Below are 14,467 nucleotides of genomic sequence, written 5' to 3'. Positions count from 1 at the left end.
CTGCATGTGCTGTGAGTTTAACCTGCATTTTTGACTACTCCTGAGTATTTCATTTAAGTTGCTTATATTTTGTTCTTGCATGTTACATTTGTAGGAATTTTGCACTTTGACAGTTAGTTTGAGATGCTCTATTTGAGTATTGTGTATTGTTTACCAAATGAAATGATGTGGACAATTTGTGTCACTGAAACTACTGGGGTTAAAGTGTCCCATTAACCTGCATTCACCCATTTCTTTGAAATCTTAATTGCATTGCATTATGTTATTTTAAACCCAAAATATTTTACTTATAACATTCTGAATCAAAATGCTTATGAATTGAAAAAAGGTGCTACACTCACTCTTACAGTGCTCTAATTTATTACGTTTACAAAATTCTTGTGATTTCTGTCTGTTTTCCTGATTGACTTAAAATAAAAAATAAAATAAAAAATCTTTTGTTTAGACCTAATAGAAGAGAATTGGGAGAGTGGAGAAGTGGAGAAGAAACATCATGCTAAAACTGAAGAAAAATCTTTAAGATGCTCACAGACGGGAAATAAATTTGTATTGAGAATTTGTACTTTGCTTAATTTAATCCTTATTGGTGAAACTCACCCTTATTGTCTTTGCTTGTACCAAGATAAATTCATAATTTTTGTTATACCAGATTTTATCTGTATCTTGATTGCTTTTTGGGATTGTTGTGTCAGAGCAATTACTGTTACTTCAAACAACATTTTTTCCTACCTAAACGGAAATGATTACCAGTGCCACCCATCCGGCAATTCACAAGCTTCACACAATCAGTGGAAATAGAGCTGCTGGATCAAAGACGAGCCGGGGGCCCCTAAAGGGAGTATAAAAATATGCGAAAGGCTAAGTATGGTAACCCATACTCTGAATTTGTCCTCTGCATTTAACTCTTCCAAGTTAGTGCACACACATTAGCAGCAGTGAGTAGTGAGCACATACACACACACTGCAAACCGTGGACACACACCCAGAGCAGTGGGCAGCCATTCACTGTGGCACCCCAGGAGCAACTGGGGGTTAGGTGCCTTTCTCAAAGGCATCTCAGTCATTTCCTGCCAGTATTGAGAATCAAACCTGCAACCTTTGGGTTACCAATCTGACTAATAATGAGTTTAAGCTAATTAGAAAATGTATTTAAGATATTTATGATTTAGAATTGTAGAATATGTAAAACTGACATCTTAAAGATGTCTATCAGATGTTTGTAATCAGCAGATGCTTTCCATATGAAATGATCTTTACCAGACATCTTAGGCCTATGTGTGCCATCTGGGTAGTGTCTCGTTGGCTTCTTCCCCAATTCCACAGATCAAACATGTCTGTTTTTAATTACAGGCAAATTACTTTAAACAACTGCTTTTTCTGTTGTTTGCTTAGTTTCGGACTTGAAATGTTATATATGTATGGAATGCCAAGTCTGCCGAAATTAAAAATAAATAAAAACATAAATAAATATACAAAGAAATGTAAAAAAAAAAAAAAAAGCAAAAGTAGGTTAAATAATTAAATAAAAGAAGTTTCGTCTGCTCACCAAGGCTACATTTATTTAATTAAAAATACAGTAAAAAACAGTAATATTGTGAAATATTATTACAATTTAAAATAATTGTTTTCTATTTAAATATATTTCACAAATTTTATTCCTGTGATGCAAAGCTGAATTTTCAGCATCATTACTCCAGTCTTCAGTGTCACATGATCCTTCAGAAATCATTCTAATATGCTGATCTGCTGCTCAAGAAACATTTAATGTGTACAATTGTACAAAATATTTGTGTACAATATTTTTTTTCAGGATTATTTGATGAAAAGAAAGTTCAAAAGAACAGTGTTTATCTGAAATCTAATCTTTTGTAACATTATAAATGTCTTTACTGCCACTTTTGATTGATTTAATGCATCCTTGCTGAATAAAAGTATTCATTTCTTTAATTTCTTTTCAAAAAAATAAAAATAAAATTTCTTACTGACCCCAAACTTTTGAACGGTAGTGCTACAGAAGCTTTGTATTTCAGATAAATGCTGTTCTTTTGAACTTTCTATTCATCAAGGAATCCTGAAAAAAAAAGTACACAACTGTTTTCAACATTGAAAATAATCATAAATGTTTATTGAGCAGCAAATCAGCATTTTAGAATGATTTCTGAAGGATCATGACACTGAAGACTGGAGTAACGATGCTGAAAATTCAGCTTTGCATCACAGGAATAAATTACTTTGTCAAATATATTTAAATAGTACACAGTTATTTTAAATTGTAATAATATTTCACAATATTACTGTTTTTTACTGTATTTTTAATTAAATAAATTTAGCCTTGGTGAGCAGACGAAACTTCTTTTAAAAACATTAAAAATCTTAGTGGATCCAAACTTTTGGTCTGTACTGTATATATATATATATATATATATATATATATATATATACAGATTTCCTTATGTATAAATGTATTTTTTCCACATTTGTTTATTTTTTTCCATATTTATTTATACATTTATTCATTTCTATATTTCTTTATTTTTACATTTATATATTTTTACATTTCTTTGTCCGTAGGGAAATGAGAAGGGCGTGGTTTACCTCAGACATAGCAATCGAGCTCAGAGTAGGCGAGCGAAGCGTTGAGGCCTCAGTGACACCTTGTGGTGTGCCCGAAATTCAAGAAGTGTAGCCTGATGATGAGTCTGTATATAGTGGGATGAACGACTTGGATGGGCATCAAGGCCAAAATCTTATATCACGGGTTAAGTCATATAATATCACCATAACTGTACTGTGTGACCTGGATAGGCTACTCTTTATTCTGGACATGGCCGTAGAACATCGTCTGGTCTGGATTTGAAAAATGTCCTTTGCTGGCAAACGTGAACAGCAACATCTTCAAAATAGAATGAGGCATCGTTTACTGTAGAATATTTTGTCGCGTTGTGTCACTTCTCGTGTGGACAGAGTCCCTGTTATCAGATCTTATGAAGATGTTGCTGTTCATGTTTGCCAGCAAAGGTGTCACTGAGGCCTCAACGCTTCGCTCGCCTACTCTGAGCTCGATTGCTATGTCTGAGGTAAACCACGCCCTCCTCATTACCCTACGGACAAAGAAATGTAAAAATACGTAAATGTAGAAATAAAGAAATGTAGAAATTAATAGATGTGGAAATTAACAAATATGGAAATACATAAATACATAAATAAATAAATAAATGAAAATTAAAATGAATAAATGTATAAATAAATAAAAGAAAAAAAAATAAATGTGGAAAAAATATATAAATAAATAAGGAAATGTATAAATAATTATTTATTTATTATTTATTTATTATTATTTATTATTTACTTTTCTATTTATTTATTTATTTATGCTTTTTTACATTTCTTTGTATATTAATTTATGTATTTATTTATTTTTAATTTCGGCAGCTTCGGCATTCCATAGAAAAAGATGATATTGGCCATGTGTTCTACTAAACACATCCACACATTCGTGAAAGACACACCCCAAAGCGGAGGATTTCTGGCATTTTGAGCAGCACTGAACTGATTTCTGTTGCAGCAATGTATACGCACCGTTAAACATGTTTGACAACGCGCGCTCAGCACCGATCATTTACTAAAGACCTGCTATCGGAAATGAAGACATAAGATTGGCTGGCACTGCTGTTAATCGTTCCCAAAGTTTAGAAGACAGACTGATTCCAGAGAATGGAGTTTTGGAATCTTGCCACGTGACAAGCAACAAGCGCAAAAGACAGAAAAGCACTTCTGAATTCTTATTGCACAAGACTGCACGTAAGTTTTAATATTTGCTCGATTATCGTACTTGCTGTAAGCGTGTTTTAAATTCGAATTAGCGTAGGCTTGTTTTTGTTCCGGAGTGCTATTTAACTTTTGCACGAATAATAAAACATTGTTTATTGAAAAGCGTTATTGAAAAATTTCTGAATGTTTTTGCCCCTCAATTTTCTCTTTCATTTTAAGCTGCGAAATCGAAATTATTTTTAAATCAGACCGTTAGACAAACACAAACATAGTGGACTTGATTTCCTATTTAGTTTTTGTCAAAGAAGCATGTAAAACTCAACTGTGACTAAATAGAATATTTTGGTTCACATAGTAGCCTAATAAATTACATTTTCAACATGACCATATACTTCACAATTAGCCTAATCAATTATTTTAGGAGCATTCGAAAATAATAAAATAATCATAATACATAATCGTTCAATTCCGTGCCGATCCGGGCCATCTGGTATGGTTATGGTTATGGTTTCATTTTCCACTGTAGGGCTGATAACGGCTGCTCTTTGGAATGTAAGATAAAAGCGTCATGGTAATGCAACGGTTTACTTATGATATGAGATTGACCGCACAAGAAAAAAGAAAAAGAAAAAAAAAAAATGGTCAAGATACTGCTGCCAAACAAAAACTTTAAAATTAAGGTAAAATATTCTAATTCAAATAAAGTGGCAAAAACTTTAACAGAAGTTTTCATTAAACTTTTTACAGAAAAACACTTATTTTACAGGTATTCCCTGAATTATTACAATAAAACATCTTCACTGCAAAACATAATCCTAAAAAATGATGGTCAAATGACTTTCAGCAGTGGCTGCCAAACAAAGTCTGTAAAATAAATGTAAAATATCCTGATTTAAATAAACAAAACAGTTTTACAGGTATATTCTAAATTGTTACTAACAAAACACATTCAATGTAAAATGTGAATCTCTTGCATTTAACCAGAAAAAGCACACATGAATGAATTAATGTAACTATATATTACTGTCTATGTCACAAGTTTACTTTATTTTGCTATCCTCACTTACATAAATGAACTATAGTGTCCTGCACCCAATAGTAAAAAAAATATCAAAAATATGTGTGGTGTAAATTGATGTGACTATATGTTATATATATATATATATATATATATATATATATATATATATATATATATATATATATAATATGTGTGTTGGAAGTAAAAACTGAGGCCATTAAAATACATTACAAATTTGTTGTATGATTGCTTCCTGTTTTATTTTAAAATAGTTTTGTCTCAGTTTTTCATCATTTATCACTCTGAACTATCATGTTATTCATCTAAGTAACATATTGTCATCTCTAGGTCATACTGAACGGCGGATTGTTTTCACAAACATGTGATGATCTGTTTGCACTGGCGGTTTAGCTAGTATGTCAGAGAAGCGAGGAAAGGACTGTTCCTCTAAGATGAGTCTTCCAGAGGAACAAAGGTAAGACTATATCTGTTTTCAGAGAAGCATTTTTAAATATTAAAGTTTTTTTTTTTTTTTAACGAGCAGCCTTTTCAACAAGGAATGATTTTCTCATTTATTGTCATGACAAATGCTGTGCAAAACTTCAATATAGAATTTCCTATTATTTTTTTTAGATCGTTGCAGGTTAAAAACAGCTTTACACTATTTAATATTTAATATAAAGGAACTTTTATATTATATATCAGATAAATATGTTTATCATGTGCCCCTCTGAAATGCTTGAATTCCGAGCTTGGAATTTTGGCCCAAACCCCGAGTACTCCCCCCGGTTGTGTTAAAAATAGATAGATCTAGAAGTGAGGAGGGGTGGAGGAGGAATGCTGATAAACTCTCACATGAACAAAGTCTGCTGTATTTATACCTCTTGACATTGGTTGAGTTAATTAACTGAATGCTTTCCACTTGTACTAATTTGGTTAATTATCTGAACCTGCTCCTCCTGTTTATTATACAAACACTGTGTTAGTGTTTCATTTTAATCACTCAAGGTTTTGAGAAATTATTACTTGTAAGTATACATATTTAACACTTTATGGTGATTAATCCCACACACCCAGTGTATTTATTTAATGTTGATTTAATGTAAATATTGTAAATACTTATTTTAAAATGGTAATGCAGATGAAAATTAAAACATAAACTTATAGATATTTTTTGAAAACCAAGAGACTATGAATTTATTTGAACATGTATTGAAATTTTAATATATCAAACATACAATTGAATAAAACAGCTATGTTATTCTGTAATGTAATAACATCTTAACATTGTTTGGTATGAAAATACACGTTCATTATGATTTAATTTCTTTATAAATAAATAAATAAATCTCTACTGAGTTTCAAACAAGTTTACTAAAAATTGTTTATTAAAAATTACTCAATAGCAGTCTATCAAACAAAGAAACATTCCTTAAAGGTGCCATCGAACGTTTTTTTACAAGATGTAATATAAGTCTAAGGTGTCCCCTGAATGTGTCTGTGAAGTTTCAGCTTAAAATACCTCATAGATTTTTTTTTATTAATTTTTTTAACTGCCTATTTTGGAGCATAATTAGAAATGCGCCGATTCAGGGTGTGCGGCCCCTTTAATTGCTCGCGCTCTCCCACATTTAACAGTACATTAGCAACATGCTAACGAAACATTTAGAAAGACTATTTACAAATATCACTAAAAATATCATGTTATCATGAATAATGTCAGTTATTATTGCTCCATCTGCCATTTTTCACTGTTGTTCTTAATTGCTTACCTAGTCTGATGATTCAGCTGTGTACAGATCCAGACGTTAATACTGGCTGCCCTTGTCTAATGCCTTGATCATGGGCTGGCATATGCAAATATTGGGGGCGTACATATTAATGATCCCGACTGTTACGTAACAGTCGGTGTTATGTTGAGATTTGCCTGTTTTTCGGAGGTCTTTTAAACAAATGAGATTTATATAAGAAGGAGGAAACAATGGAGTTTGAGACTCACTGTATGTCATTTCCATGTACTGAACTCTTGTTATTAAACTATGCCGAGGTAAATTCAATTTTCAATTCAATGGCACCTTTAAGTTGTCCTTGTTACTATCCATACATGTTGAGATGCTTTGTCAAATAATCTGTATGGACATTTTCCATATAAGTTGACTCAAAGTATGAGATTCTTGTCGACCACAATGTAGAACTTGAGCACATCTGCTTTGGTTTGTCCAGTGGCCAGAAGATAGGGCTGCTTGTCTTCCACCTCTGAGAGATGGTCCTCCAAATTTCTGCAGGACTGATTAATAACAATGTAAAAAAAAATACTTAAATACATTTAAAAATCACAACATAATAAATTTACAGCAGATTTAGACTTCTTAAGAGCAAATTACGGGGTGCCACATAAGCAAATATTATTTCAAGAACAATTAATTTGATTAACGTCTGCTTTCTCGTTTGCATGCCATTTCAAAACACCAGAATGTACCTGTTGTTACGGGATATAAACAGTCTTATATAGGTTGGGAACCCTATTAAAGATACTTTCGCCAAATACAAATGAACTAGTTAAGTTTAACTATCCAAATCCTGACAGTTCCAAAATGACGCATAATGACGGTATCACACAGAAAATGCTGAAACTGCTACATTATTTAACAAAACAATTAAATTAGCACAAGGAAAATGAACATGTCACTAACGTCTACCTCTTACTTTTTCATTTTTCATTTATTATTCTCACTTGCACAAAAACATTCAGTATTTCTCAAAATGATTAAAAAACAGTGAAATGCAATCTCAGAATTTTACACAAACCTGTAATAATTAACTATAGTAAATGACACAAATATACTTTATGTATTTAATCTCACTTTATTAACCAAAGTCTTTGCTGCTGACCTTCAATGATTTAATTAAACCATACTAAGTAAATATTACTTTAGATTTGATTTAGAAATACGAGCACTGAATATCTGTCTCCTGTATCCTGCTGCCTTTTTTTTTTATTATCCAGAATAGCAGCACAGCTGAAAGGTTTGTTTGAGCGGCGCCCTCTACTGTACAGGCATAAATATGCATTTCCTTCAATGAGGCTTATTCATTTTAGTTTTGGTGTGAAAGGGCCTCAACATTTGCCAAAAATAAAACTTTATTTGTTGTTATTAAAAACAAACAAGCAAGCCCAGCCTAGGTGAGAAAAGGTAACATAAAAGTACTGTAAAAAGTACAAAAGTACTGTAAAAAAATAACACAACACAATAACACAATATTTAAATGCATTACTTTTAAAAGTAACTTTCCCCAACACTGCTCACCACTTCACTTTCAGTCATGATGCTGTCCTACGAATTTATATCACACTTTACTTCACGTGCTTCCGCATCTCAGTGATCTCATCTCATCTCAATGATGTCACATATACGCAGGTGTAACAATGTAGCGGTTATTAATCAATTTATGGGTGGAATATGAATATAATAATTTATAAAGCTTTATGAATAATTATTATGCACATACCGACCCAAGGGGGAATTAAACATATATGGTTAATTAATTACAACGAATTATAATCAATTATATATATGATTAGTTCTGGTTTAATAATTATTTAGAGAAACTGTTCGTTTGTCCAGCAAACTAAGCCCCTCACAGAATATTATAAACGGAGTTATTCTCTGGCCATGAGAACAACTTGCTATTATAGCATCAAAGCATAAAACGATCGAAAAACGAAACGAAAGTGACTTGGTCTTCAGTTGAAAGAACAAACAGAACAATCGAGCGTGAATAACGTTTTAATATATGCAAACTACAAATACAGAGGTTATACGTCTAAATATATATACAAGAATATACACACCTATGTACAAGAGTGGAAGTAGAGAAGGAAAGAGAGAAGGCAAGTAGCAAACTTACAAAGTCCTGAGCCAGCACGGAAATCAGTTTCATCATCTAAGATTGAGAAACGGCAGTATACTTGCATTGGTTGTGCGTGTCGAATTTCAGTTTAGCGCTGGTGCAGTTTGTTGGCTTCCTCCGTTCCGCGGGAAGGTTCGAACTGAGGACTTGAGAGTGAGTTTCGCTGAAAGATGGCGGTCCCGAAGCTGAGCGCGATGGCAGCGCGTGGTCACCGGAGACGTCCGGGAGAGACGTGCACGAGGTGCTCGTGAGACAATCGGGAGAACACACGGGGGAAGGTGTGTGTCGTTGTTTTTATGGAAACCCAAGCTAACACACCTCCTGAATTGTAGCGGCCAATAGATGCGCAGCACTATTTGGCGGGCAAAGTTCCTTTGTTTGGTCTCCTAGCTGAATTTGCATACTTAATGACTATCAGATCGGATTTCGAGATGGAGTACGTTCTTCACAGTATCATTAAACACATAGAAAAATGCATTTGTCAGCTATGTGACATATCTCAGTGAATAGCTCGAGTCCGGAGCTTTACGGAGAGATCAAACTCGATACATCAGAAATGCATATAAAAGAAGTTATGGTTTACAGACAAAATTCCATCATTAAAATGCACACTAGCACAAATACACTCATTTAAACACTAGGAAACATACATACGCTTCAAAATACAGGATGGGTATATGTTGGCATAGTTGTATTTTACATATACAGTCAAAAATGTATGTTTGTGTGTTTCTGTATGTGTCTGTGTGTGTGTGGGTGTTGGAATGTGGATCTGGTCAGTCTCTGGGGGGGTGCTCCTTTTGAAGTCACCAAAGTGAGGAAGTTGGAGTTTTCTGTTTACCCTCACGGGTCCACAAAGGTGTCAAGTGGGCTCATCTTATGCAGACTGGTCGGAGCCGATTTAGTGATTAACGAACACAGTTCATCAGGTTAAAAGCGTTCTGAAAACTCCAAAGTTTATTGATTATCCTGATACATGTGCATATGCTACACAGGACCATATATAACATTTTGTAACAGTGCTTCTTTTATGTCTCCTGTACCACAGTGAGGACGCGCACTCTCTTTTTTCATACAAACAAAACTCTGGCATCTTGCATCTCACTTGTCAATTACTGAAAATAGAAATAATAATAAACAGATTCTAGGTCAGATTTTGAAACTGTTTCAACTCAAATAAAAAAAACATGGCAAACTGGGCTTGCCAGTGGCACACAATGGCACAATAAATGAAACAGTGCTTAGATCCACGTGTTTTTCAGTGAAGTGAATATTGTGAAGGGAACGAGCGCTTTACGTGACTGTTTACCACTTTAGATTCCAATGTAGCTGAATCTAAAGAAGAAGTCTCGGTTCAGTTCAGTAAAGTGTTTTTTCTTTGTTCTTTGTATCCAACGTGATATCATGAAAATACATGTATTTTTACGTAAAGTGTGTTTCTACCACACGTACATTTACTTACGTTTTCAAACACACAAAAATGTACAATATTGACATATTTATAGCACTAAAATGTAAAATACTTATGTATCGACAGCAATGAAACGTAAATTATTTTCATATCCAAGTGTAAATGTGTATGAATTCCCATGTACTAATAATTGGCATTAATGTTTTGATTCTGTTGTATTCAATTTTCATATCAATATTTCATTTATTAAATGCAGTTTACTCATCTACTTAATATGAAATAACATTTCTGTTCATGACTTGTACTGCAAACTCGTTTCAGAGGATTACATAATGTTAAACAAGACTACATAACTTAAATTCTGCTCTGTACCCTATAAAAAAAGTATTATGCCAGAGAGGATTGCGAATATTATTTTAATATTCTGTATAAAATGGGTATGTTTAGGCTCAGAGTAGGGTTTAGGGATCTAACATTTATTTACAAAATGATAAAAGGGAAATTAATTGTAAATCTTTATGACATGAAAGATTTGTAAATATTTTTTCACTGTAAAACGTAATAATGCTATGTTAAATGCTGCCAACACATGCCAATATTGTATGTTTCAGCGCCTATCCAAACATACAAAAAAAAATCTTTGAAAGTTACATATTAATACCTACGTCTTAACAATGAGACCAGGCTGTTGTGTCATTTGTGAAAGATCCTCAGTGAGTAAACACCATCATCTAACAAAAGGTATTTCAGAAAGAGATAGTTCACCCAAAAATGAAAATTCTGTCATCATTTACTCACACTCAAGTTGTTTATTTTTGGGTGTACTATCCCTCTAACATTATAGCATTGCATTAGCTAATTTCTTCCCTGTGGTAAATGTGATGGAACTTGACTGAATAAAACAATAAATCACAGAAAATATTGTTACTAGGGGACATAAATTCACCATTGAAAGACACCTGAGCAACCAAATGTAAATCCATCCATCTATAGTTATGAGAAGGACAAAATTGTGTAGTAACATGTTTTTTCCCCTCTCTGTTCTTTGTGTCATTAGTGTAAGGTCAGGCTCATGTGTTTGCAGCTCTGAGTCTGTGAAGAGTGACCAGTCAATGGAAGGTAAACCACCAGACTTAAGTGAGAAAACACCATCATCTTCCAGGTATTTCATGTGCTTTACATTAAATTGCTCTTTTGGCTAATTTCTGTGTTTATTGTGTTTGTTGTAATAGATTCGCAGCTTCAATATAGTGAAGAACTGCACCAGTTAGAATATATTTCATGTGTTTCTCCAAAATTATTGACAAAGTATATACAGTGGAGTTCATATTAAAAATCTAGGATTCAAAGTCAAATCCTGTACATTGCACAATACAATAAATTTAGACTTTGAATAGTAATTTTAACAGTTATCACAGTTGAGCCAAAAACCTATGACTAGTTCACCAAATGAATATTAGGCAGGAAGAGGGCCACTTTCAGCCATTTCATGGGATTCTCCATAAAAGTATGCATGCTTCTTTAGAATCATGTGTCTTAAGTGCTCACGTAATGATGCAAAGTTCTGAGTTACCATTTAGGAACGATGTGAAATGTGAATCTCTTGTATTTAACCAGAAAGAGCACACATGAGTGAATTAATGTAATTATATGTCACTGCATCAGCAACTACACAGTTACTGCCTCTGAAATAAAGCATCATGCAGCATAACACCAATGTTTTCTGGCTCACCCTGGACTGAAGCACGGGCTCTTCTCTTCAGCTCAATGGTGACCCACAAAACAGAAGATACAGAAACCCATTAAATCCCAACAGAACATTAAACACTAACAGATCTCTCAAGATCTCAGCATCTTCACTTATTACAGTCCAGACTTTTTTAATTTATACTAAAGTTCCTGTTGATAGGGTTTAGATATTGAAGTTTTATTGAAAATAATAACATTTGAAGTCACCATTCTGGTGGTCAGTGTTTGCTTTAGTTGGGCTCTTGACCCTTGACTCTTTAACAATATTATTTCTCTGACTGCTTTAACTGTGTGTTTTTGATACGTGTTTGTTATAACAAAAAAGATACATGTGCATCTGATTCACTGATACCTGAGTCTAGTCTCTGACTAAATTGTTTAATATTTGTTTTAATTTCACATGCCAATACTGCAGTGCTGTGATACTATAAACAATTTTATTAAATTATTATGCAGAAAATGTTTTGTCAAGGTCATGCAGACTCACACAGACATCAAGAATCAGTGTATGAATCTCAACAACGGTGACAATAAAAAAAAAATTCAGATCAACTCAGAACATCACAAAACAAGCAACTAAAGTCACAAAAAAGCTTAATTGATTGTCACCATTATTGAGATTCATATGCTGATTATTGATGTCTCTGTGCTTAAAAAAAGGCATTTTCTGCATAATGACTTAATCAGAATACCAGGTTATCATAATGATTCCACAAAAGGTGACAGAAAATCATATGAAATTAACAGTTAATATACTCAGAAATTTGACATCATATCACTGATATCAGTGAATCAGGCCACTTCACTATCCGCTTGTTAAGTCGTGACGAAAGGAACGCCGTTTCCGGGTCCAAGCCTTGACCCATTTCACTTGAGAATGCCATCGACGGCCGTTTATGAGTGCTATTTAGTCATATTAAACATCAATCACTTTGAAAAGTTAAACATTTTAAAAACGTAGTCTGCTCAACAGTCTCCGTGCTCACAGCGTCACATACATTAATATTTTAACGATTTATAAAAGATGAATCATTGTCTGGCCATCTGGAATTTTGATATGGAGATAAAGGTTATGATTATAATTTTTTTGTAGTATTACACCACATCATGTATGTATATTAGCAGCATTTGTTGTTGTCTTGTGGTATGAGATAGAGCGTTAGGACCCGGAAGTGCTGCCACGTGACGTCAGACTTAACAACCGAATATCATCAATAAACAACCAAAATCATCTGATCAGAGTTTCTTCTTTTTTACAATAACAAACGTACATCAGAAACACAGTTAAAGCAGTCAGAGAAAAACTAACATGAAAAAGTCAAGGGTCGAGAGCTCAACTAAAGCAAACACTGACCTCCATAACGGTGACTTCAACCTTTTTTTTCAATAAGACCTCAACATCTAAATCTCTGTTAATTCTCAATAAGAGCCTTTGTATAAAAGAAATAAAGTCTGTAATAAATGAAGATGAGATCTTGAGAGATCTGTTAGTGTTTAATGTTCTGTTGTTGCCAGTCGTTTGAATTAAATCAGGAAACACCTGTAAAATAAGAGTGTTTTTCAGTTTATTTAAATTAGGATATTTTACTTTAATTCTTCTGGGTTTTTAATTACTGATTATGTTTGTAATTTTACATACATTTTTTTGTAATTTAAGAAAACAGAAAAAATACTGTATAAAAATACAGTACATATTTTTTCTTTAAAAAAATATGTGAATTACTGTAATTTCTCATTACTTAAAATAACAGCCAAGTTGTTAATTTATATATTTTGTTTGTAATTTTACAGAGTTTTGAGTATAATTTAAAATAAAAGAAAATGACCGTAAAAAAATATTATTATAAGTTATTTTCCATAATATTAGGATTTTTTTTTTTTCACAGTGTTAGTGGAAGATCAGACTCTGGAGTTTTCAGCTCTGTGTCTGTGAAAAGTGACAAATCATTGGATGTACCACCGAAATTAAGTGAGAAAACACCATCAGCTACCAAAAGGTATTTCAGGTGTTTACATTACATTGCTCTGTTAGCTAATTTTTGTGTTTATTGTGTTTGTTGTGCTGGATTAGTAGCTTTAATATAGTGAAGTACTGCACCTTCTAGAATATATTTCATGTGTTTCTAAAAAAAAGACAAAGTATAGTCAAAATATACAGTGGAGTTCACATTAAAAATCTGAAGTGCCTTGGAATGTGCAGCTTTATTAGCTGCCATTCATTTGACCATTTTATCATTTAACTGTTTTGTTACTGTTTAATTACTGATTGTTTGTAATTTTACATACATTTGTTTGTAATTTAAGAAAACAGAAAAAATACTGTATAAAGTAAATTTTCTTTAAAAAATATGTGAATTACTGTAATTTTTCATTAATGTCATAATACTTAAAATAACAGCCGAGTTGTTAATTTACATATGTTGTTTGTAATTTTATAGAGTTTTGAGTATAATTTAAAATAAAAGAAAATTTTTACAGTGTTAGTGGAAGATCAGACTCTGGAGTTTTCAGCTCTGTGTCTGTGAAAAGTGACAAATCATTGGATGTACCACCGAAATTAAGTGAGAAAATACCATCAGCTACCAAAAGGTATTTCAGGTGTT

At 32.9% G+C, this 14,467-nt stretch overlaps 1 protein-coding gene across 2 annotated transcripts in view; it reads left to right on the top strand.

Moving 5' to 3' along the window:
* Positions 1 to 3,510: 3,510 nt before the first annotated feature.
* Positions 3,511 to 14,467, top strand: part of si:ch73-286h23.3 (protein NLRC5) — a 41,665-nt gene continuing 30,708 nt past the window's right edge. For both annotated transcript variants that reach the window (XM_067396518.1, XM_067396517.1), the window contains exons 1-5: positions 3,511 to 3,801; positions 5,141 to 5,267; positions 11,173 to 11,277; positions 13,751 to 13,861; positions 14,343 to 14,453. In XM_067396518.1, the coding sequence (XP_067252619.1) occupies positions 5,209 to 5,267; positions 11,173 to 11,277; positions 13,751 to 13,861; positions 14,343 to 14,453 (386 nt within the window). In that variant the 5' untranslated portion in view covers positions 3,511 to 3,801; positions 5,141 to 5,208. The remainder of the gene's footprint in view (positions 3,802 to 5,140; positions 5,268 to 11,172; positions 11,278 to 13,750; positions 13,862 to 14,342; positions 14,454 to 14,467) is intronic.

This window comes from Chanodichthys erythropterus, chromosome 10 (genome assembly GCF_024489055.1).
Source record: "Chanodichthys erythropterus isolate Z2021 chromosome 10, ASM2448905v1, whole genome shotgun sequence".
Lineage (NCBI taxonomy): Eukaryota > Metazoa > Chordata > Actinopteri > Cypriniformes > Xenocyprididae > Chanodichthys > Chanodichthys erythropterus.
Note: the sequence above shows the minus strand (reverse complement) of the source record. Positions and strands in the feature narration are given on the sequence as shown.